The sequence below is a fragment of the Ostrinia furnacalis genome, unplaced genomic scaffold, assembly GCF_004193835.3.
Source record: "Ostrinia furnacalis isolate ACB-3 unplaced genomic scaffold, ASM419383v2 OfSCF0862, whole genome shotgun sequence".
In the NCBI taxonomy this organism is placed as follows: Eukaryota; Metazoa; Arthropoda; class Insecta; order Lepidoptera; family Crambidae; genus Ostrinia; species Ostrinia furnacalis.
In genome coordinates this window covers 247591-272744 of record NW_021131101.1, presented here as the reverse complement: position 1 = coordinate 272744, position 25154 = coordinate 247591, and the positions used below count along the sequence as shown (strand labels likewise).

Genomic DNA, 25154 nt, shown 5'->3' with positions numbered 1-25154 from the left:
AAAAAATGGATATACTCGTAATTAGTAATAAATAACGGAGCACTAATTAGGCTGAGTTGCATCACCAAACTTTAACTGTAACTAACAATAACCGGTGGTTTTTGTATGAAGTTTGACAGATTTTTGACGTTTGTCTAAGTTAAAGTTACATGATGCAAACCAGCCTTAAAATTAAATACGACTATACTTCATTAAACGTCACCCCCGACTGTCACTCAAAAAACTTTTTGTTTTGATAAATATTTGCCGTAATCGACTTACAAAGTTGTAACAAGTCGTTAATAATATCGTACAATTGGAATCCTGATTTCGGGGATGCTTAATTTATTCAGGGGACGATGGCATTAGCATCAGAAACGCTTCCCGCGTCTTTATAATTGGGATTACTGTTTATTCGTTGGAATTTGTCGAATGTTGCTTTTGAATAATGGATCCGAGCCGGTTCGGCAAACAGGCGAATTGACGATTGACGTATGAGAGTCAGCCTTTTAGTTGCGTTCTGGATATGGTATTGTTTTGCAGCGTTAGCGTGTTTGGGTAACTTTATTATTTACTAGCGGCCGCCCGCGAATTAGTACGCGTTGATCCCGTTTTACCCCCTTAGCGGTGGAGTTTCGTAAAATCCTTTCTTAGCGGATGCCTACGTCATAACATCTACCTGCATGCCAAATTTCAGCCCGATCCGTACAGTGGTTTGGGCTGTGCGTTGATAGATCACTATGTCAGTCAATCAGTCGGTCACCTTTGAGTTATGTATATTTAGATATAGTTTCCTACAAGAAGCACTCAAGATAAGTACTGTGGCGTCTTAAGTAGTTGGAATAGGGTCTATTCCACAACAAAAATGCATAGTTTAATGTGCCGTCTTTGGCTGACTATTGTGACTATGCTAACCTCAATCTTACACATTGATGATCACTATCAACTCACTTAACTACAAGATTGAGAGATTTACACATTGGATTTTTAACTTCTGAAACTACGAGTACCAAACTACGAGAGAGCATAAGTTCAAAATCTATGTCAATATTGAGTAGGTTAAGTGTTACGTAAATAGCATGTTACCATTATACGCTTAACTTGAAGTAATCTGCCAGCAAGATTAATTTATAGACATAAACAACTTAACTTTAACCTACATCAAGTAATTAAAAAGCTAACATCTAACCCGTAATTCAGCTACTTTTAAAATGTCGCTAATCAGATTTTTCATTGAGATCTATAAAATATTTCCCAGGAACCACCTTTAACGACGGTTTAGCGTGTACGTTTACAACACTGTAATTTATTTCTCGTAGGACCTCGTTTTAAAAAATAAAATGGTAAATCGCTGATCTTATCAGTGTGACCTCAGAAGTAGCCTTGACTCCTTGGCTCAGGTGAAAAGACTTAAGGGCTTAGAAGGGAATATAGGGTAAGATGGGAATGGCAAATAACACAACTCAATCTGGCAATGTAAATTCGGGGTTTTGCCACCGGCATAATCAACTGTTGGGTCGTAGTTATGCCTTTTGGTTTGGATAGTGGGATAACTGGGGCAGAGTGAAATGACGGTTGTGATTCTATGAAGTTTTGGATTTGATTTCACGTTGTAACTTCTACCTGAGTTGGTTTTGTCGGTACTTTTACGTTGGCGAGTTAATTAATTCGTGCGGACCTGGAGTTATTTTTATTGAAGTAAAAATAATAATAATTAATGTTTGACTTTAGTTATGGTTAGTTAATATTAATAATTAGTTGAAAGGGTTACGTGAAAGGGTTATTGAAATCGAAAAGAGTACACAATGTGCTAATTAATTTGTGCCTAATTAGGCTTTTAACAGATAAATACCATTATCACTAATAAGCTTGCTTGTAATGTTACTATACAATGTAAAATCTCTCGTCAAACTCGTACAAAGTAATAAATAGTATAAAACTAGCTTTTGCCTGCGGCTTCACCCGCGTAGATTTAGTTTGTGACAGATCATCATAAATTATAGCCTATATGTTATTCTGGGTTATAAACAATAATACTGTAAAATTTCATCAAAATCCGTTCAGTAGTTTTTTGCGTGAAAGATGAACAAACATCCAGACATCCTGACATCCAGACATCCGGATATCCAAACTTTCGCATGTATTAGTAGGATATTGTCGTACTGACTTCAACGAGGTGCAAGAAAATTCAATCTCATGCTGAACTTGTTCAAAACACATGATTTTACTGTTATAACTAAGAAGTTCAAAGCAAGATAAATGTCCACAAAAAGCCATCGCCCTGTGGAGCATTTAATTCTAAGTACTGCAGCAAACCCACCGCCTTAAATACGTCTTCGTCGTGTCACAACAAACAGTAACTACATGCAAATTGATACACAAACGGGACGTCACCTGCTGAAGCTATGTACTATACATAGTACAAGCTCACATGTAAGCCTGAGGACATGCGTGCTTCGGTGGAGTTCTCGAATAATGTAGCTTTTAGAGCTGTTACACGCACACGGATATAAATGGTATGGTGTTTGATGAAACGCGTTCCAATCGAAATTCAAGGATGTCTCAGAAGTAGTTTCAGAATGATTTCATTAATGTTAGCCCTTATCTAAAAGTATAGTAAGTAGTGCAGTTTTGTCGTGTTATGCGTCAATTACTAAGATTTCATATTTTTAAGGCAAAAAATGTACCTAATAGACTTCAAATACATACAAGAAAGAAATCTAATCTAAACCACAGACTATTTAGATCTAAAAGAGTTTATTTAAAGTATTTATAAACGTTTCCCTTACTCTATTTGACTCGGTTTTTATAACATATTACATATTAGAAATGTTGAACCTAATTTGGATTACTTTAAGGGTATATTCATAGCGAATTTAGACCTACACTAATCGATATTATTTATCTTTCAATTATATGATTTATCAATAATTTAGACACAAACTACATAATTATTCATTTCCAAAATGTTGGTATTTGCTGTTAGGCATAAGGATGTTGTTCAAGAAAAAAAAATATACGAGTTATCTCAGTTTTTATTCCGAGTGCCTAAAAGTTTCAAGAATCTAACTCCTCGAGAAGTTAGTTCAAAATTGCTTACAAATTAGTACTGAACAAACAACTGACTAAGTAGAAGGTTTTGTTGATATAAAAGAAATTAAAATCGCGCAATATGAAAATTGAAATTCCAGGTTTTTATTAATTAAACGTTTATTTAAGCCAAATTGACACAATCCATTCGACTGTTTACAAATAAATGATAGCAAAAGTTTTTACAACAAATAGTTCAATTGTTCAATTTTCCGGTCCAACTAAATCATAACAATGATAAATAATTTCAGTATTATTCTTTAATCTGCACGGTTGCATGTTAATAAAAATTGCGGATAAATAAATAATTATTGTTTAAACTGTCATTCAAAAATATTGATTTATTGTTAAGTATTTATCAGTGTATTACCAGTGATAACTTATGGCTCGGAAACGTGGTCTCTCACTTTAGGCCTTATACAGAAGCTCAAAGTTGCACAGCGTGCTAAGGAGAGGGTTATGCTTGGTGTTTCTTTGCGAGATCGAATCAGAAATGAGGAAATCCGTAAACGAACTAAAGTCGCTGACATAGCCCGACGGATTAGCAAGCTGAAGTGGCAATGGGCAGGGCACATAATACGCAGAACTGACGGCCGATGGGGCAGCAAGGTTCTGGAATGGAGGCCGCGTATCAATGTTTGAATGAATATTAAGAGAAAGATATATTTTTGTCTTGTAAATATACTCAAATGTATGCATAATTTGACCCACAAAAATTTTGAAGTTAAGAAAGTCGGGAAAAGTTGCTGTGTTCATTAAAAGCCAAAAGTATCTGTTAAACTTGAGTTTAAACATAATGCGAACGTAATTAGTTATTTATTAAGTTTCTTGTATTATTATGGATGATTATTATTCGTCCGTGATTTGATCAACAATAATACTTTTTAGTATCGATATAGAACCCAATTTTAGTACCTAATACCTTAACGACCAAATTCTGTCATACGTAACCAACAAAATGTTCAAAGTGGCAACGCTCCAACTGCTCCTTTAGCATTACGTGAGTGAATTAAAACATCATCCATGTAACTTCCATGAACTAGAGCTCCATAGTTTGATCATATCCAGCATAGGATCGTATTTGAAATTGAAAACTATGCGCAAATAAATGTGGTGTGCGGTGTGTAGCAAGTTATACACTGTTAAACATTCAATTTGCTCAGTGAGAAGTTGGCTCACGCTCACAAGAATCTGGTGAAACTCGCGCGTCGTGTCAAATACGATCAAACTTGCGAAGTTTGAGCCATGAATACCTAAGAATAATTGCATTGGCTCTGAACTCGGCTTGAACTTAGCTCCGTGTTTGGAATTCAAAGAATAATAATGTGTTTCATACATCAAGTTTCCATTGAGAACTCAGCTGAAGATAATCAAATTTTACTTTGCGAATTCGAAAATGTAGGTGTTTCGTTAACTTTTCTATTTTAAGGTACAATTACGGTTATAAATAAAATAATTATACGAAATAGAATATACAATGGATGGTGGTTTAGAAATAAAAATATTTTCTCTCTCTTAGAACAACTTATAAATATCTTATAGTAAGTAAAGAACTGTAAATTAAATTCTGTATTTGTTGATGAAGTGAGTTTTTTTAAACCATTTAAGTGCATGTAATACTTACTTGCTCAAGGGATGGATTTTTTCTGTCTTTCGAGAGGTTTAATAGAAGTTTAAAAGCGTATTCTCAACTCTCTATTAAAATAAAATTCCCAGGTTTATCAGCTCCCTAACATACGACATCTTCGTTGACGTGCCTCTAAACTTCCAAGTCTTTGTAAGTCAAATCCTCTTTGCATATGAATAAGGAGTTTGAGTCGCTCAATGTTTGACGATTTTGATAACATTCAGAACTTTGAATATAATGTGTTTGCTCATTTACTTGATTTGATTATGTTAATTACATTAGAAGCGTACATAAACGGCCTACTTTATTTGTAAGTACTGGCACTTGTTATAGATAATTAGGATAATATTAAATCATCAATTCAATAAAATCAATTTTATTTCTAATGTTTTTTCATGCATTAGGCTAGATGACAAAATTAGAAGATATTAGACTCATTTTTTTTATTTTCTTTCATAATTAAACAATAACAGTGCTACATCGAATTGAAATGGCGCGTTACGTCACGCTTGAGTAATTTTTTTACTCAAAAGTTATGTCACGCGACATTTCAAGTCAATATAATACTGTAATTATTCGATTATTGTTATTTAAAAAAATATACGTGTCCAATTTTTTTTATTATCTATCTGACGGATGAAATAGAATTTCGGTTTCATTACCCAGTCATCATCCCTTCTCTTACAGTGGGGATGAATTTCCCAATATGACGTATTATGACGTCTTTGTGAGGCTGCAACATTTAATATCACGCAATATTTTTGATGTATTTAAGAGAAGAGCTCCTATTGAAATTGCATTTCACACATTTTACGTTGCTGTTAATCTATGTTCCAGTGTTGATATTCATAGAGAAAACTACAAATATGAAATATCCAATTCACTCTTCATTTCTATCGTTATTTCAACAAGTTATAAAAGAGAATTTATAAGGTCCAGCGTACTGGTCAGTCCGTAAAGGTGGATCCATTGTAATTCATATCACGTCGGGGCCAAATATTTTCAGATTTCCTCGGGCCCGATCATCTAAATAGCTTTGGCGGGTGATTTTCTGTATTTTATTGGAAAACGAGGAGGGTTTTTTCAATTTAAAAATACTTCTTTATTCGATATTCGTACGTCCGTTCGCTTTGTGGAATGAGAATTTGATTTACTTTTGTGCAAAATAAGTTTTGATCCAGTGAATTACCTTTTGAAATTTTCTTATTTGTATTTTCACTTTTTACTTTCCCAGTATCACTTTTGTGGTAGAAAATTGACTGCACAAAAATGGATAAAAGCACAAAATGTGACCAACGTTAAAAATTAATTGAATGGAATTACCGAGCTATGAAATTCCCATTAGCTTTATTCGATATCGGGCTGTTATCGCTTAAGTTGAACGGCAAAAGGCTAATATTTGTAAAACAAAACCTTCGGAAAGCCAGTTTTAACAGGTATAATCCTATTAGGGCTGGTCGGTAACGAGGAGCAGGAGAAAAAACAATACCACAACAAAACCACCGATTACGAGCAAAGGTCCCATATCCGTGACATAGATTTATTTGCACGTTGGGCGCGCGCCCAAAGTCACATTTTGGTTACGTAACAACACCTGTGAAGAGTTTAAAAGACGTGTTATATCAGAGATACAGATTGCTAGTCAGCTTAAGGGAGGTTAACAGGCAGAAAATTAAGCTTGCTTTGTATATAATTTATGAAGCAAACAAGTAAAAAATAAAGATAAGATCATTATTAACCATTAAATTGATAAACTCTCTTCTAAGATAGTAAAAAAGTTCAAAAAAACAAAGTTAGCATTCTTCAAATAAATGTCCCAGAAAAGGCACATTATTCATATTTTTATGGGAAAAAAATAGTTATGCTCTAGCCCCAACCTCAAAAGTTTGCCCCAAATACTCCAAACGAAACTGAGCATTATGACAAAATTATCAAAGCATGAAATGTCTTAAAAAGCCCTCAATTGTGCCCTAACATTTCACGAGTATTGTTATTCACACGCGATACCTTTAACTCACGTGAGTTATGTCATAGTGCAGGAAGATCAGTCAAAGCTTTGATTAAAAACTATGAAAAGTTGGACCAAGTATGTTTGATACTCAGCAAAATGTGCGACAAACTCAATCTCACGAAAACCTACGAAAAATTATAACACGTTACGCGATTAGGTTCTCACATCATTTCGTCAATTGATTTGAAAATAGGTAAAGTTCTAGGTTACCTTATAAAATATTTAAGAAATTGATTAGTAATCATATTTTTTAAAGCACAGTGGGGGTCCCTTGCTGCCATTCTTTTATCAATCGGTAATGGGCTTCAATTATGGCTTTAAGCCTCAAATATCAAACCGTAAACCTCTTGAGATAAAGAGAGAATAACGTATTAAAATCGAGCTGGATGTAGTTACCACATGGCACATGCACAACATTGCACAGGTGTACACAAAGAGATGTTGTATCTAACATTGCGTAAGAAGATTAAGTTACTTATGATTCGCGCGCATGTGGAATTCGGACTTTTTGAAACATAGTTATTTATTTTTTAGCGTTAAGAGTTGCATCTCAAACTAATTTCAAAATTATAAATATCTTGAAAAAATCGAACTGCCTAAGGTAGGTTTAAGGTATACCTAACATTGATGAAACCTCAGATCATAGAAGGGAATAGATGTGAAACGGGGACGTGGCGCGTGTCTCCGCGATATGCCCAGAAACGAACATCGCCCGCGACGCCAGGTTAGTCGCGATTCAGTCGTACTGAGGAAATGTTCTCCGATATTGTTGGATAATGCGTCGTAACGTGCAATAACATAAGTGAAACGAAGAACTACAGGAACAATGAAGTCATTTACCACATGTAAGTATTGCAAATCCATTGGTATTTTGCTTATAAATAAAAAAAACTAAACATTTTTACGAACGAATTCAGTGCCGTGACATTTACTGCGATATCGAAATTAGTGGTGATAAAAATTCAAACACGTTGTACATTGACGATTTAGTTAGCAACCACTTTATGTCATGCGTAACTACTGCGCAATGTATTTTATTTCTTCCGATATCCACTGACGCGTGAAAATACACAGTACGGCCGCATGTGCCGGTCGTAACATAGTGCAGGGCTCGTGTTCTAATACGGTTTCCTATTATCGATAAATAGAAGTAAATTATTATTTTCTATTTTCTAATTTTGAATGAAAAAATCATGAGTTGCTTGCGATTTTTAAGTTTTTACAAAAACAATAACAATAGTAGAAGGGATTAGTAACTGTCAACTATGTAATTACTATAAGAGCTAGTTGAAAGCCTAATATAGGCATTATTTTTGATAAACATAGGCGGTACGAATTTCGCCATAATTAAAAAGTTAATGCGCGATAGTAGTTAATAATAATTACAGTGATCCTGTTATTATTATTAAAGTAAATAATAATATATTACCAATATTGTAAATACTGGTAAAAATCGCAAGTACCTACTTAACCCATGACTTTTCATACAAACTTTGTCAGTCTATAACTTCTATACTCCATCGATAACGACATTGAGCTTTGGTTGGGGTAAATTAATATAAGGTAACTTCATTTAGTCCCAATAATTGATTCTGAGTTTTTCGTCCATACAAAATGGAACTGACTCCTTTATGCAAAAATCGTTAAAGAACATAATAATAACGTAAATAATAAAAAGGTTTTCATACAAGCATTTTTTAAACCAATTTCGAGCCTTGCCCCCAGGATTTAAAGTATCGATATCTTATCGACTCCATTTTATCTTTCTTCTCTCTAATTGCTTTTTTCAAAGTGTGCGTCACGTCACGCGGCCATTGATTGGCCATAAGGCACGCCTTCTGGCCAATCACAGCACTTTTAAGCCGGTTGCACATGTTGTCGTAGACTCTCAGTCGCTTTGTTTTTACACAGTTGAATGTGTGTGTGGGAGCTGTGGTGGGGGAAATGTGGGGACACTGGTTCTCGTTGTAGTTACGCGCGACTTCATATCTATTCTCTTTCAATGATCTGAGGATGAAACAAACGCTGGACGTAACAGCGTATTACACTTGAAAATTTCGGCGTTCTAAGTAGCTCAGATTCGTGGGTTCAATTCCCGCCTTATGTAGTTCGATTTTTTGAAGTTATTTATAATTCTTGGATCATTTTGCTTCTAACGGTCTCCTCTTTCCATGAGCTGCTTCTTCTCCCCGCCCTACGGCCCGGATGCCGGCTCTGTGTCATGGAACGCCAAGGCCAGGCCCGCCTATCATCCGCGACGCGTTAACGCACGCAATCATACGGTTAGGCCACTTAATTGTGGCTCACTCGAGTGGACGACAACAGGATACAGCGCCCTGTTAACTTTAAGTTGTGTTTTGTTTCGAAGGAATGACATTTGTTGTCTTTACCGGTTGGATTTTGTCACGACGTTTTGTTTTTGTTTGTATTAATGAACTTCATTGGTAACTTGTGTTTCTAACATAGGTACTGCTACAATGACTACATTACCCTCAACTTATAACACCAAACTTAGGTAATACTTTAATGAATGAATAAAGAACACGCAACTAACAGCTTTAGAAAGTGTAACTGAACTTAGGTCGTTACTAAATTGCTTATTAGTGGTGAACATTATGTACTATTGTTAGAATATTGTGTGCAGCTTGAAACAAGCAGATTTCCGATGCAAAGCAATTGTTTGCTTTGTAGAGTACATCAATTCTAATTACTATTAATCTGAATTTGGTAACATATTATGTAATCTATCATGTATAAATATCTCGAACCTCGGTAATGTAAACCTTTTTTATTTTGTGTTGTGTGTTTGTTATTAAGTGGGTAATATTTTCATAATGTAAGTTTAGAACATCTATGGATGTGACGAAAGAGTGGATTCCTCTCAATACAGGTTACTTAAACTTAAAGAGAGGAACTCCCCAACTACTTGTAACATTCGTACTAAGTGTCAATAAAATATTTTTCATTATTCATTTTCATTTTTCATGTAACCTTATGTATTGTGAATGAGTGGTCTTTTTATATTTGGATTTTCTATCAACTACATCATAACGATACAACGCAATGGGTTTTAAGCATTATTATTTCCTTATATTATTAGGTACTTGATTATAATTTCAAGAAACAAGCATTTTTGTATGTTTCCCAAAAAGAGAGTTTATGAACTTAATGGGCTAAAAATATAAATTGTTAAAATCTTTATTACAGTTTTCTTTTACGTACCTACTTACTTTTAAGACAGTTTTCAAACTGTTATAGCACTTAGGTCTCAGGGGAGATAACACATTTTCTTTTTTGCATCTGCCGCTTTTACGGTGCGCTCTTACGTAAACTTCATGAAAGCGCTTTGAAATCATATTAAACCTTAATATTACGTACACCGTGGTTATAACGACCTCTATGAGAAATAGTTATTGTGTCGGTTTTCTATTGTAAAAGATAGTTGTGTTATAAAATCTCATCTAACAAAAGTTCAACGAAAACTGAAAAATCTAACAAAAAGGTATGATACTATTCATTCATAGTTATTTTTATAGTCACATACATTATAGTCTCATAACAGCCCAAATTTCATACATAAATAGAAATAAATAAAGATGCTGCAAATATTTTTTACCTAAGCATTGTGAATGCAGCTAAATAAATGTAGGATTTAAGTGAGTCCATTCAATTTAAAACCTTTCAGCGCAAAATATTTTTGGCTCCAGCATTTAAAACTTTCACCAGAAACATTTTCTGCTTTCACAGAAAAGAAAACAATACGGCCTAAAACTACACTCGCGAGCAAAAGTATGGAATCACTTACATGAAGTTGTTTCCACGCGAACTTGTGTACTAACGAATTTGTTAGGAACAAAAAAAGTGGCACCATTTTAAAGATTAAACTTTTATCTTTAAATTGATACCAAATTCATTTAAATCACACCAGTATTTAAAAAGATATCCCGGCTGATGTGAAGAAGTAACGAAAAAGACATGTATGAACTGTTTGATACGTCGCGAGTTGCGGCCTATTTACCCCCTATAAAAGCACGCGTTTTCGGATTTTTGCTTTCACACGTTGATTCATACACATCTCCGCTTCTTTTGACACTTTACCTGGGATTCTACACCTTCAGAAGCAGCACAAATCGTTGCACTATTGCAAGAAGGGCTCAGCCAGCGGGCTGTCGCACGTCAGCGCCACATAAGCCAGTCCTGGGTTTCGAAAGTTTTAAGACGCTTTCGGGAGACTGGTGGCTTTATCCCGAGACCAAGTTCTGAACAGCGCCGGCGCACATCGCAGAGGGAAGACCGTTTTTTCATGTCAACCTCTCTATGAAATCGTCATTTGACTGGAATCGACGTCCAGTAAGAGCTCAGAAATGTTCGTAGGATAGCTGTTAGCGAGTAGACAGTTTGTCTAAGACATAAGCAATAGAATTTAACTCCAAAAAGGCCTGCCACAGGCTCGAAACTGACGGCAGGTCACCGATAAGCACGCTTTCAATTTGCTCGTACACATCTCGATGTTAAGTCGAGCAAGCCACCCCCATAAGCCACTGTTTCAGCGAACCAGCACTGCACAAATCGCTCCTCAGGCCGCCTATAAACCCGACCTCTTCGACTGCTGCCCTGCAAACACAGTTTGCATTCATCGGAGAACAGAACTCGCCTCCATTACTCGCCTTCCCATCGAGATGTGTACGAGCAAATTGAAAGGGTGCTTATCGGTGACCTGCCGTCAGTTTCGAGCCTGTGGCAGGCCTTTTTGGAGTCAAATTCTATTGCTTATATCTTAGACGAACTGTCCACTCGCTAACAGCTATCTTACGAACATTTCTGAGCTCTTGATGGACATCGATTCCAGTCAAATGACGATTTCATAGAGAGGTTGACATGAAAAAACGGTCTTCCCTCTGCGATGTGCACCGGCGCTGTTCAGAACTTGGTCTCGGGATAAAGCCACTAGTCTCCCGAAAGCGTCTTGAAACTTTCGAAACCCAGGACTGGCTTATGTGGCGCTGACGTGCGACAGCCCGCTGGCTGAGCCTTTCTTGCAATAGTGCAACGATTTGTGCTGCTTCTGTAGGTGTAGAATCCCAGGTAAAGTGTCAAAAGAAGCGGAGATGTGTATGAATCAACGTGTGAAAGCAAAAATCTAAAAACGCGTGCTTTTATAGGGGCTAAATAGGCCGCAATTCGCGACGTATCAAACAGTTCATACATGTCTTTTTCGTTACTTCTTCACATCAGCCGGGATATCTTTTTAAATACTGGTGTGATTTAAATGAATTTGGTATCAATTTAAAGATAAAAGTTTAATCTTTAAAATGGTACCACTTTTTTTGTTACTAACAAATTCGTTAGTACACAAGTTCGCGTGGAAACAACTTCATGTAAGTGATTCCATAGTTTTGCTCGCGAGTGTATATCTTACCCTCGTCAAAGCAAAACAGTCTTTGTGTGTCCAACAAAGGGTTCGCTTTTGAAAGAGCCTCGCATCGACACCGCTGTGGGTTTTTTATTGTTTCGTATCGTTTCATTTATAAATCGGTGTGTGGGGGTTTGCGTGCGTCGTATATGTATTTACCATGAGAAAGAGCCACTTGGCCTGCCGGCAAAAAGGTGCGTGATCTCTGTCGGATATACACGTAAAATTTATGGTTCTAGTGTGTAATAAGTTTTATTAGATAACACCGTAGCTCAGGTCAAAGACGCGTCCTTGTAACTTTCGATGGCAATAACACAGGTAACTGGGGCGTTTTTACTACAGACGTATATTTAGGTGTAAAATGTGAGCCGGGATGGGAGTATCAGCTCCTTTATTTATTAGAGCAACGTTGATGGCTCTTTCGGCTGTATTCTGGGAGCGAGCGAAAGAAATGGCATCCGTATATTTCATTCGCTTGCAATGCGATCGATACTCAATAAGTACCTATTCACTCGCTAGCTCTAACTTTAGTACTCGATGCTACTAACAAAGTTGGATTATTAAATTAATTCACAAGAGAAATCAATGAAAGTAGACCATATTCTCATTTTAATTACGTCCATGTGTAACAATACAAATTGAGCTTCGTGGTTTTTAAATAAACATGCACATAGCTCGTTCCGCGTTGCCATTACCGTTGCCTGCAACTCAAACAAACCACTGTGTATTTCACAAATGAAACCGTATCACGAATACAATAATTAAGTTGCCTTCAAACGTAGGCAGATGTCATAATATGGGATCCGTCAAAGGTAAACGCGGCGGTGTATTTAATATTTGAACATCAGCCAATTACGATTTCACCAACGGCCCGAAAATCATTGTCCGGACAAACGGTTTCCAATTGCCCGCCGCCATTTTAAAGGTTCCCTTTATTGCAAGTATCACGCTCGTATAATATCTCGATTGGCGAAAATTCACAAAATTGCTTTCGAGAATTGGGAGTTTTACATGGTAAATTTGAACGTACCCGCCCAGAAAATGATTTAAGACCAGTCTCGTGTGAAATTAACGAAGCTGAGTCGCGTTCAGGTTTGTGGCAGGTTAATGAATTGTCCTAATTTGTGGAAAATGCGCTAATCATAACGTTTGCCGAGTTGATTGGGGTCGCGTCGAAGATGGAGCCTCGCGTGTCAGAGCCACCTGACTATACTTTCGGATAGATACTCGTAGATTCTGAAATTTGTTACGCCTACAGTAGAGTATAGGGGGTTAATAATGTCAATAAGGTCAATTTGCTACAAAATCGATGCGTCACGAATAAAAGCATATGTAAATTCGTCTCTATTACTTTCGAATTAAGGAATTTTGTAAAGTGTGGCGAATCAACTTTTGTCGTAAAATGTATGTACCTATTAATGTTTAATGAAGATGTCATATTGTATAATTTGATGCATGATCTTGCCAGTACAAAATTTCAACTAAGCATTTGGGAAAGAGTGGACTGCACATTTTGAAAATTTCTCCCTTAAAATGACAGCTAAGCACGACATCACCAAATATTCTCGAGATGCAGATGTCAATTATCACTTACTATAACTGCCACGTCCTTATAATTTCTTAAATAATTATACCTTCAAGTAGTGTTTTATTTTAATTTGGGCGCTTGATAGTATACGTACCCGTGAGCTTTCTGTGGCATGGTAACATTTTAAAGCGCAAAAAACGTTTCACTAAAATGAAATAATGTGTGAATAATAGTTTAAGTACAAAATTGGATGTGAGCTAGGCTTGCGTGCTCATATCTGCTACTGCTGTAAAGTTAAATAGCGTGTACTACGGTACAACATACAATAACCTAGTTCACGTACTCGTAACTGGTCAAGGCCACATCAAAACTTGGTACAGAGTTCCGTAGTGTACAATTAAAAACTTATGGAAATAACTTACTTACTAATTCAAACAACCTACGAAGTTCTTTCACATATTACTTTTTTATGTGTGAAATACGTCAATCATGAATAAGGACTGTAATTTATGAAAATTTATTCCTCCAATCAAAATATTTTATTGATTTTAACACACAATCAATTCAACTCAACAATCGAACAGACCTCCAGAAAATCAAGTGTTCTTTCTAGAAAATGTATTAGACGACTATCTACAACTGCAAAGAACACATACTTACTGCTATAACAATTTTGACAGTACTAAGTGAAAATTAACTATCATATCATATCATGTCTCTTAAGAAACCATTAACTTCACAGGATTACACGATAGAGCATGATGGAGTTTCACACCACCACCGACTTTGTAAGTTTTAAAAGCTCAACATAATATTCTTAATAAAGTTCCCAGCTCCTCGGGAAGACGTCATTAAACTTGTATTTTGCTGTATAACGGTGACTGGAACAGATTTTATAAAACGTACGACTCAGGTACAAAGATAACGGTGCACTTTGTTAGGGTGTCTCTTTCTTTAAAGAATAAAGCTTTATAGCTTGAATTTTGTAGGATACTGTTCTTGGCAGACTTTTTTGTATTTTAATGAGGAAATGAATACTAGAATATAGTCTAGGTATAAAAAGCCCTGTAGTTTTATATTCAAAATGTTCTTTGTTACAGTATAATAAAAATCCCGTTTTTCGTTATAATATTCACCCTTTTTCTCTCCCTGGGAAAAACAATATTGTCTTGTTGTAAAGCGTTAAATAATTCAATTTTTGTTGATCGTAAAAAACTTGTAGGTAGGGTAATTCCAGGATACATGCCCCAGTGGGATAGGTGCCGCGATTTTAAGTACACTATATTACAAGCAACTTAGCCTAAAATTATAGTACGTATAATAGAAAGGGACCTCCCCGTACCACTTTTCGCCTCGCAAACCATCAAAGAGTGCGTTCATTTAGCCAGTGAGAGCAAAAATCTTCCGCGGCCAAACATTAGCGAGCGTCGGAATAAAATTGGTAAGTATCTTTTAATGCATAATTTTTTTGTCAGCTGTAAAATGAAGCAGATTTTTATATAATTTGATAGACTATCTTATAAATTAGACGGGATAGCCATGTTTAATTATATTTTTAGTGTTATTATATTTTTTATTAAAAAAGGCACCTATCCTATGCTAAAAGGATAGTTGCCTAATTTTTTTTTGGTATAGATGCCCTTAGGGCCATGTCCCATGCACCTAGGGGCATCTATCCTAACCTGCTCTTTTTGTCACAAGTAGCAAGTAGTTATGAAGAAAAAAAGAATGTAGTACGGCTAACCTTACGAAAGTAATAATAGAGTGCCCTTCTGATCAAATTACCTTTTTACCCGACTGCGCTAGAAGGAGGGTTATGTTTTTCGGGTGGATGTACTATGTACTATTTTTTAAATACTAAATTTCATTTTTAATTCATTCATAATAAACAATCTTAAATAATAATACTTGGCTTGTTTGATTTCAAAATGCATTTGATCCTTAGAATTCAAAAACTGTATTAACGAGTCATCTATCCCTGCATCAGGCATCTATCCTTTGAAGCAATCATAAAGTGAGTCTTCTATCCCCCACATTAGGCGTCTATCCCACTTTTTAGAGGTCAATTAAAATGGTATTTACTCAGAATCGGTATAACTTAAACTAAAATAATTATAGTAATATCATAGACGAAAGACCAAAGTTTACAGATACTAAGGTCAAATTGTTGATAGAAACTTACTGACTGAGTTACAGAGCTGTTTCAAAAAGTGGGGCATCTATCCTGGACTTACCCTACGCTAGAATGTAAGTAGGTGCTTAATTTTGTATTCTACAATTATACTCCTTCAAGTTTTCCATCACATTACAAAATTGATTAAACGCTAAACATAAAACCCAACCAGCTTTTTCAGATTGTCCATAATATTGCGGACCTAGAGGCATACATTATAAATGCTTACTAACCTATCGATCTATTAAAATAAATAAATAAATAAATAAATCTTTGGACAATTTCACACAGCGCCAGCTAGCCCCAAAGTAAGCAACTTTAATGCTTGTGTTATGGGTGTTAGCTTAACGGATATACTACTTATATACTTTTTTTTTAAATACATAAATATTATGCATAGTCACACCCAGACCCGTCACAGAAATTAAAATTCATCATTTCAATTTCTGCCCGGCCGGGAATCGAACCCGGGACCTCTCGGCATAGTAGTCCGTTCTGAACCACTACACCAAACGGCCGACATCATTATATTGTAACACAATATCAAAAAAAGTATGGTTAGTCTGTAAGAGACCGGCTCACAGACCCGTCTTGAAAAGCCTTTATCATAAAGAAACTATTGAATACTTCAAACTTCTGTTCAAATGAAATGCAAAAACTTCTTTCGTCTGAAATCTTTCTTACTCAAGTATCGTTAAAATATATTTCATAATTTTGCAGATGAAAGCTTTAAGATGCTGTCACATTTCACCTAACTTAGCGAAGACATGACAATGAATTTTAAATTACTTGAATCTATTCAGATTTATTACTAGTAAAAGCATTTTACACTCTTTTAAATGCGAATTACTAAATTCAGAACGAATATAGTTTCTCAAAACATAAAGCCGAGTGCACATTCTTTACACTTAGCCTAGCCGACGGCGAGCCACTCACATTCAACACTTACTACAAAAACCGGCCAAGTGCGAGTCGGACTCGCGCACCGAGGGTTCCGTACCATTGATTTATGAAAAAAAAAATATTATTTTTATTTAAGTTATTAGTATGAAAGATTACGCGGTAATAAGCGGTTTACAATTTACGAGGTATTAAAAAAAACTACTTACTAGATCTCGTTCAAAACAATTTTTGTTGGTAGTTTTTATAGTAATGTACATCATTATGTTTTTTTAGATTTTTCATTTTCTTATTTTAGAAGTTAGACTTTTTTCCACTTTGGAAGCGTCTGCCACGCAAACTATTCGGTTTAGAAAAAAAGTATCATAGAAACCTCGATATCATTTTTGAAGACCAATCCATACATACCTCACACGTATGTTTGATGAAAAAAAATTTTTTGAGTTTCAGTTTTAAGTATGGTAAGCCCCCAATATTTTTTTTTTTTTTTATTTTTGCATCAAAATCTTAATGCGGTTCACAGAATACATCTACTTACCAAGTTTCAACAGTATAGCTCTTATAGTTTCGGAAAAAAATGGCTGTGACATACGGACGGACAGACGGACGGACAGACAGACAGACATGACGAATCTATAAGGGTTCCGTTTTTTTCCATTTGGCTACGTAACCCTAAAAATGGGTTGAGGCAATCGTGCTAATGAAAACAAGCCACGCTGCCGGTTTGTAAATATTCAACGGATACTGTAACACACGGACTCCTGAATGAGCGAGCAGTGGGATTGGATTAATATTGGCAGATACATAAAGTGAAATTCTCAGCACGTTTGTTATTCGGCACATCCTTCATTGATATTAGGTTCTCCAATAGATAAAAGGAAGTCCAAAAAACCTTCTTGTTTTTGCTGTTTTTGTAAAGTTGTACAGTCAACAGCAAATCAGATTACATACTTATTTGGGGAAAAACAGCACTTGTTACAACTAGCTTTTAGCTATTAGCTATCGTCTGTGTCGTCGTAGATTATTAAGATCATAATGTTTCAAACTCATTTCCACATGTATTCCACCTATTTACAATAAATAATTTTCGGTGGAATAAAACGAAAAATGTTTTATCAAGCATGCTCACGCTTTAAAGCGCTTGTGTGCACCCATCGCTTTATTTTATACCGTGCGATTCAGAGTAAACTTTTGCGAGCTCGTGTTGAAGAAGTAAAATGGTAATTTTTCAATTATTCTAAGTAAGTTTCGACGATTATGTTTCTTTCTAACAGAACTTCATTTTGCGCCGTAAACTTCAGCGGTATATTTCATTTTGACGCAATTCATCCAATATACAGGGTGAGAAGTTTAGCACAAATCCAACAACTGTTTACGAAATTGTGTAATAAAAGTTGAGGTTACATTAGCGTCAGTTTCTGCTGAACTGTTTTTTTACTGAAATTATTTTATGTAATCATGACTAACGATGCAACTTACGCCTGCATTCACAAACATTACTATGAGGTCTCACAGTGTTCGTGGACGCACAGGGTCACAAACGAGCCAATCACAGAGCTATATTCAACGTTGTGCGTTCGATTTGCTTTGTATGAGAAACTTTAAAAGAAATAAAAACGGGCATCTTAGCTGTTAAATGGAATTTAGCTCCAATTAGCTAGGGGTTCAATATAGTAAATTTATCAGGGCTACTTAAGCGAAAATTGGACCATATTATATTGCTTAACTTATCTCAATATTGGACCCAATTTATTGTCACATCTATAATCATTTGACTGTCCCAAATTCCTAGGACGAGTTTAGTGTAATAAGCATTCTAAAAAGGGCTTTATGTGCATAGTAGTTAAGACTATAAATAACTAACGTTCACATCAAGATAACCAATAGGTAGATAACTCGAATTACTTAAATTAGACATTTTTTCTAACTTGGTCCAACGATCATGACTTGCTTAATTGTGACCAGGCTTAAATATGATGACGTAATTTTTATAAAGAAAACATTTTAAAAACTAAAACGGTGGTGAATATTTTCTGTGAACGATCAACTAACATTGTCCAATATGTTACGTAGCGTCACATTGTGTCGCGGGGTCGCGGAGAAAGCGTGTTATCACTGCATACAAGGAAAAATGGAACGTATGGGATAATCTGATGTTATTTATAACATGTAGGTGTTTTTAAGTTGTCTATTTTGATCGGTATTGGGGCACAATCGTAACCATGTTGAAGCAAATCTAATAAATCATGATCCAACATTCATCAGTATTTTAAACTCCAAGGACATCCACTGTTGGAGAAGGTTTCCCCGAGGTTTTGTGCTACCCGCATCCAGGTGCTTCTCGTGACCACCACTAGATTCTATACACTGACTGGGACTTCTTTTCTCCACATTGCCACATTTTCAAACTTGTCGTTCGTTATGTTTCAGCCAAATGACGTCCACTACTGGACAAAGGCCTCCCCTAAGGATTTCCATAACTACCGGTTCTGCGCTGCCCGCATCCAGGTTCTTCCTACGACCTTCACCAGATCGTTGGTCCACCTAGTGAGGGGCCTGCCCGCTGTACATCTTCTGGCGATTTTAAAACTCATTTTTCTTCAATTTAGATTGAAAGTTGTGTTAACTTTCATTCGTGTAATAGGCTAGTTCCCTAAAAAAATTTTTTTAGTCCGTCATGTTTAATATCAAAAAATATTGGACACATATATTTTTATTTGTCAATCTAACAAATAATTACATAGTTATGGTGCGTTGAAGTTCCGCACGACGTCACAACGTGCGGCACTTTTATGCACGCATTGACGTCACGGGCCTCTTCTTATGAACTTTGGCGCGCTTTATCTCTTTAAATTTTCATTAGTTTGAAAAAGTGAAAAATACGTGTAGAGTATTTTTTGATAAGTTAACTGACGGACTAATTAAAACTCTTGCTTTTTGACCCAGGAAACATCCCTATTCCTGAAAGTTGAATAAACTTTTACTGTAGCATTTTACTGAGCAAATTCAAACAGATATCTTTGCTTAGCCTATATTCAGATTGCTTAAGAGATAAGCCCTTTTTGGGCATGATTTATTGGTTATACTCACACCCTGTGGACCTGAATAGTCCGCATATCTAGGACAAAGGGAAATCTTCTGATTTGAATCGGCTCAGATTTTGCGGGTTGAAATGAATTTGATTCTATTTTGTTTCGGATAAGAAGCACGTGTAGGATTTAAATTTATGGAATCTTGATTCTGTTATTAATCTAGATATTTGTATTCTTTGTTATTTTTTAAAGTTGAAGGTAAGTCATAAATATCAATCATTTCGCGCTTACATATTTTTCTTTGTTTATTTCCGTTTGTACCTACATCGATTCTTCATATTTATTAGTAAGAAAAAGTCCAGAATTGTAGAAATTTTACTGGCAAGCTTCTCTTCAAAGAGTTCTTATTAAATACGTGTAAGTACCGCAGGTCGCTACCTAACGGGGGATGTGGGAATCATTGGGGGAGGCCTATGTGTAGCAGTGGACGTCCTGTGGATGAAATGATGATGATGATGACGTAGTAATATGTAGACTAATGTTAAAAATAATAGCAAAACATACCAATACATAGCCATGGAACTATTTATCTTACGAACATAATTTTCACGCAAAAAGGCAAGTGCGAAACCGTTCACCAAATTCTGGCCACTTGAGAATCGCACAAACTTGAACAGACGAAAATTTAGAGACCCGAACCTTTGGAGACCGCCCGGAGCAACGCCTTTGAACTGATTCAAGATTTGAACTACTACAAAACTAGATGTTGTTCTTTTAGATTCGCACCCGTTCTGTGAATCGGGGAGCGCGGCACCAGTCATGGTTTTGCGTAGTTGCCTATTACGAGTACATAATCAGTGGCAATCAAACAGTACATAGTGTTTTGGGATTTTTTGATATAAAATACAGCAGTGTTTTGGGGGGGTCGTGAAGTTTCTGTAAGCTGTCGCGAAGCCTCTGTAAGAGGTCGCAAGAGATCTTAAAATTACCTCAATAAAAAAATCTATAAAGTTATGCAAATGCATAATGTTATATGGACTCAAGTATTCGGTTCCTACTACATCTTTGTAATATTGTAAAATGCATGAAAAAAAAGCGAACGCTCGGGATTATTTTCATACTCGTGTCAAGAAAACAGCTACTTTGCAACGAATTTGTAGTTTAATGACCGACAACACTATCACCCTAACTGGAACTAATGAATGCAAAGACCGTATATGGTTTGCATGAAATATTATTGACCGTGGCGTCCTTGAGACGGACCGACCCTGTTTAACTTAATTCAAGGTTAAAGGCAACTAACTGTTTATTCATGAAACACGACATTGCCGCTATCAAGTTTGATTTCATTGTGCTGAAAGTTATTGTTCTTAGTTTTAATTACATTGTGGCTTTGTTGCTGATGTAAATTACGCCCGTAAAAAGAACATTTCGTTCTCACTTTAGATTTAATTTTGTGTTTTATGTTGCGTCCTCTAATCAGTATAAAACCATACTGTAATCAGTATGAAATCCTAGTTATTTTTTTTACAATTTTGCGCATTGGACTTCGTATTAAGGCTGATTTACATGTATTAATTCGTTAAGTAGGTAACTAAATTTAACCTACCTACTTAGTACGTGTAAATCAGCCTTTATAGATGTCTAAATAAGAAAACAAGGCGTTCACGATTACCTTTTCAAATGTCTTTACATTAATCTTAATTTTACTTACATTATCAGATCCTCGTGTCACTTAGGCCCAGAACACACGGTGAAATGCAACTGCAACTAAACTGCAACGTCTAGTTACTTTTGTGTTGCATCTAAGTTTCTGCCATAGATTCCGTTGAGAGACCACACATGACGCGACCAGTTTGAAACCGGTTTGAAATGGTCGCGTGATGTGTGGTCTCTCAACGGAATCTATGGCAGAAACTTAGATGCAACTCAAAAGTAACTAGAAGTTGCAGTTTCGTTGCAATTGCGTTTCACTGTGTGTTCTGGGCCTTAGTGCTACGAACGTTCCATTTAAAATGTATAGCGACTGTTTGACCAGTTTAGAAGTTGCAGTTGCGTTTCACCATGTGTACTGGGCCTAAGAGTAAATATTACTCTTATGGTATATAATATCTTAGGTATGTCGTAGTCGATAGATTTCACTGTTTGCTTTTGAAGAGTGCCACAATTCTCCTACTGGCAACAAGAATATCGCCTTTCTGTATTGTTTTGTACTTTTCCACTGATTACAAATGAAAATATGCGGTCTGTAATCAACCACTCTGTATTCCGTACTCAATCAGCTCTTCTTTATACATTATTAAAAGAGCTATTATGATAACAAACTTAATTTTTTATCAATACTCATTAGCAAAATCGATATCGGCAAATTAAACAATTTCTTTTAATGAACAGCAGCGTACTTCCAGTCATAAGGGAAGATTTATTGTTTAATGGGATTTTCCCGTCCAACCCAACCTTTTAGGGGCTTGGCTTAAGTTGTAAACGATTTAAATTATTGGTATGTATGACACTTTTGTTGTATTTAAGTACGACTCTTTTTACCCGACTACGGCAAAGCCAAAGGAGGGTTATGATTTTGACAGGCTATGTATGTATGTATGTATGTATGTATGTATGTATGTATGTATGTATGTATGTATGTATGTATGTATGTTCATCTGTTCCCTCGTAACTTCTAAACTACTTATCAGAATTTGACAAATGACATATCATTAGAAGCGTCTTAATTGTCCGCTGGTTATAGGCTATATGGGGTTTCACAAAATCTAATGTGACGCCCTCTAGCGGACATAACATACAGAGTAAAAAAATAAAGTTAAGATAAATATGCCGTGTTTGGTATCATTTGAAAGGGCTTTACTTGTACATTTTGAATATATATATATTACTAGCATTTGCCTGTGACTTTACCTGTATTCATGGGCTGATTGCATTTGCATTCACATCTTTTCGTTCATTGCTTCTTTACTATCATCATCAATTTAACTTTTGTTAAAATTATGCGCCACAAATACACATTAACACCAAAATGGTACAAATAATAAATAAAAAGTAAAAAAACTAAAACCCAACTACGACAAAAAACGACGCTAAAAAAGTATAAAACAAGATTTTCAGAATACTGAACTGAACAAAGTTGCTAATGTAGTTGCATAGTAATTTTCATGTTTGGAAAGGCGTAGTCACACGTTACATATACCTACCTACCGTAGCACTTTGACAACGTGTGACTGCGGTTTTCCAAACATGAAAATTACTATGCAACTACATTAGCAACTTTGTTCAGTTCAGTATTCTGAAAATCTTGTTTTATACTTTTTTAGCGTCGTTTTTTGTCGTAGTTGGGTTTTAGTTTTTTTACTTTTTTTTATCACAATGCCCAGCAATTAAACCCAGTATATAAGGTTTACTTAAAGTCCTTCTTATAAGAGTGTAATTTTATTCCTCTCGTGTCTTTCAGCACTTAGACCACAACCCATTTCACTTGATAAAATCTACACTTCACTCCAACACAAAATTGGTATATTACCGTTGAGCGAAGAGCGTAAACCGATACAAAACAGGCTTTGTTAGTCAGAATTAAGGCCATATTGTGTTCTTTATTCTGCTATAATTAATTTCTCATTTAGACAATGAGCGAGCGATTGGTATCGAAAACCTAAAAAGATGGGCCGAAGATAAAAGGGAACTTTTGTATGTATTATTTTGTTAGAAGGTCAAAGTTAAGTTTAATTTTATATCGACTTGATACTTATTTTAAGCTTACCATGATGACGAAAAATCATTATTTTTTGATAAACGTCGAAACAATTTGTAAACTTTTCGCTATGTAAAATTGAATATTAACAATATTGTGACAGCAACTCTATAAACAGCGGACTTAATTACAATGTGTGCACAAATTTTGCAGTTTACGCAATGCGCAATATTGACAAAAGTAAATGTGCACATTTACATGAATTTACACATTTTTGTTGACTAATTGGTTTATTATTAACTACATATTATTATTTGACTTATTTTATGTATCACACACTAAAATGCATTAAATATTAAGTTGAAGCGCAGTCACAAACAAAATATGTAAACACATGGTATATAATTCTTGGGTTTAATAAGAAATGAGATTGTCTCTGCAATTCTACATCCAACACATCTGAATCAATCGTGGAACTACCAAGTCCATAAGTTAAGTAAGTGTACGTCGCTCTTTAATTTTGAACCTGTCTTAATTATGAAGCCACACTAGCCCAGAAGCGGATTGGTCGAACTGGCCGACTCGTCATTCGAGGAACGCGGGTGCGAACGAGTGGACTCTCCACAAATTATGGCACATTGTGACGAGTCCACTCGTGACACAAGCACGAGGGACTTAGTACGAGGGGCTAACGGGACACGGGACTATCAGTAATTGCAAAAACAAATTACTTACCAATATTCTTTTAAAAAATATATGAACACTTAATTAATAAAACTGACCTGCAATGTTAAAAGTGCCGAGGAGGAGCGTCCACAGCGACAGAACCCTGGTTGGGCTGGCTTTCAGAGAGCTCTCCATCTTCCAAGCCGGTCATATAAAATATTCCGGGCACTCAAAGTAATCCCTCAGATTACATCTTAACCCTAATATTTCTTTATTCATCTCTCACTCCGTCTGAAACAAGGAAAAGTCAAATTGTGAATTTGTTAAAAAAATTCTCCCGTTGTTAATTATTTAGGATCTGCCGGGGAGTTTTGTTTTTATCTCAAATAACAAATTTATAATGGACGGTGTATTAATTTATCATTAAGCCGAGCCTTCTTTGTTGGTATTGAATTATTAGGACGAAAATGTTTTGCCGTTGTTTACGAATTTTTTCGTTTGGTATAACATTTGGTCGTAATTGGAAAATGTTTGACAAGGTTTATTTTTTACGATAACGTATTGGGTTGTCTAACTCAATGCGGACAGGTTTTTTGTTCTGATGAATTTATTGTGGTAACCTAATTTTTCTTCTGTCGTGTTGTTTGAACTGGATTTGTATGTTGTCAGAGTTCATGAGTCACATGAAGGTCTGACATGGTAAGATTAATTGAATCGATGGCTTAACCTGTCATTGCTAGCATGAAATTATAATTCTTTTTAGATAACTAGCCTTACGTAGGATTGTATAGTCATAAACAAACTGTACGAGTACACCAATTGAAAATCGTTCCTAGAACCTTTTGAGTCTATGAGTATATACGAGTAGTCTGTAATCATTGGGACAAGAAGGAATTTCTTAAATATACATTTCTTGTTATAACGTCTATAAATACTAAAATTTTAGTCTTAATGCGTCGTCACCCATGAAATTGAAATTAGTTACCCAGTATTTCAATTCTGATTCGAAAACTCGAACTTAAATGTATTTATTTG

General features: G+C 35.6%; 1 protein-coding gene across 1 annotated transcript in view; it reads right to left on the bottom strand.

Moving 5' to 3' along the window:
* LOC114350301 (cell adhesion molecule 2-like) overlaps window positions 1-25154 on the bottom strand; it is a 229551-nt gene that overhangs the window by 61942 nt on the left and 142455 nt on the right. Inside the window, exon 2 of the mRNA XM_028301037.1 lies at window positions 24236-24410. Within this exon, the coding sequence (XP_028156838.1) occupies window positions 24236-24314 (79 nt within the window). The 5' untranslated portion in view covers window positions 24315-24410. The remainder of the gene's footprint in view (window positions 1-24235; window positions 24411-25154) is intronic.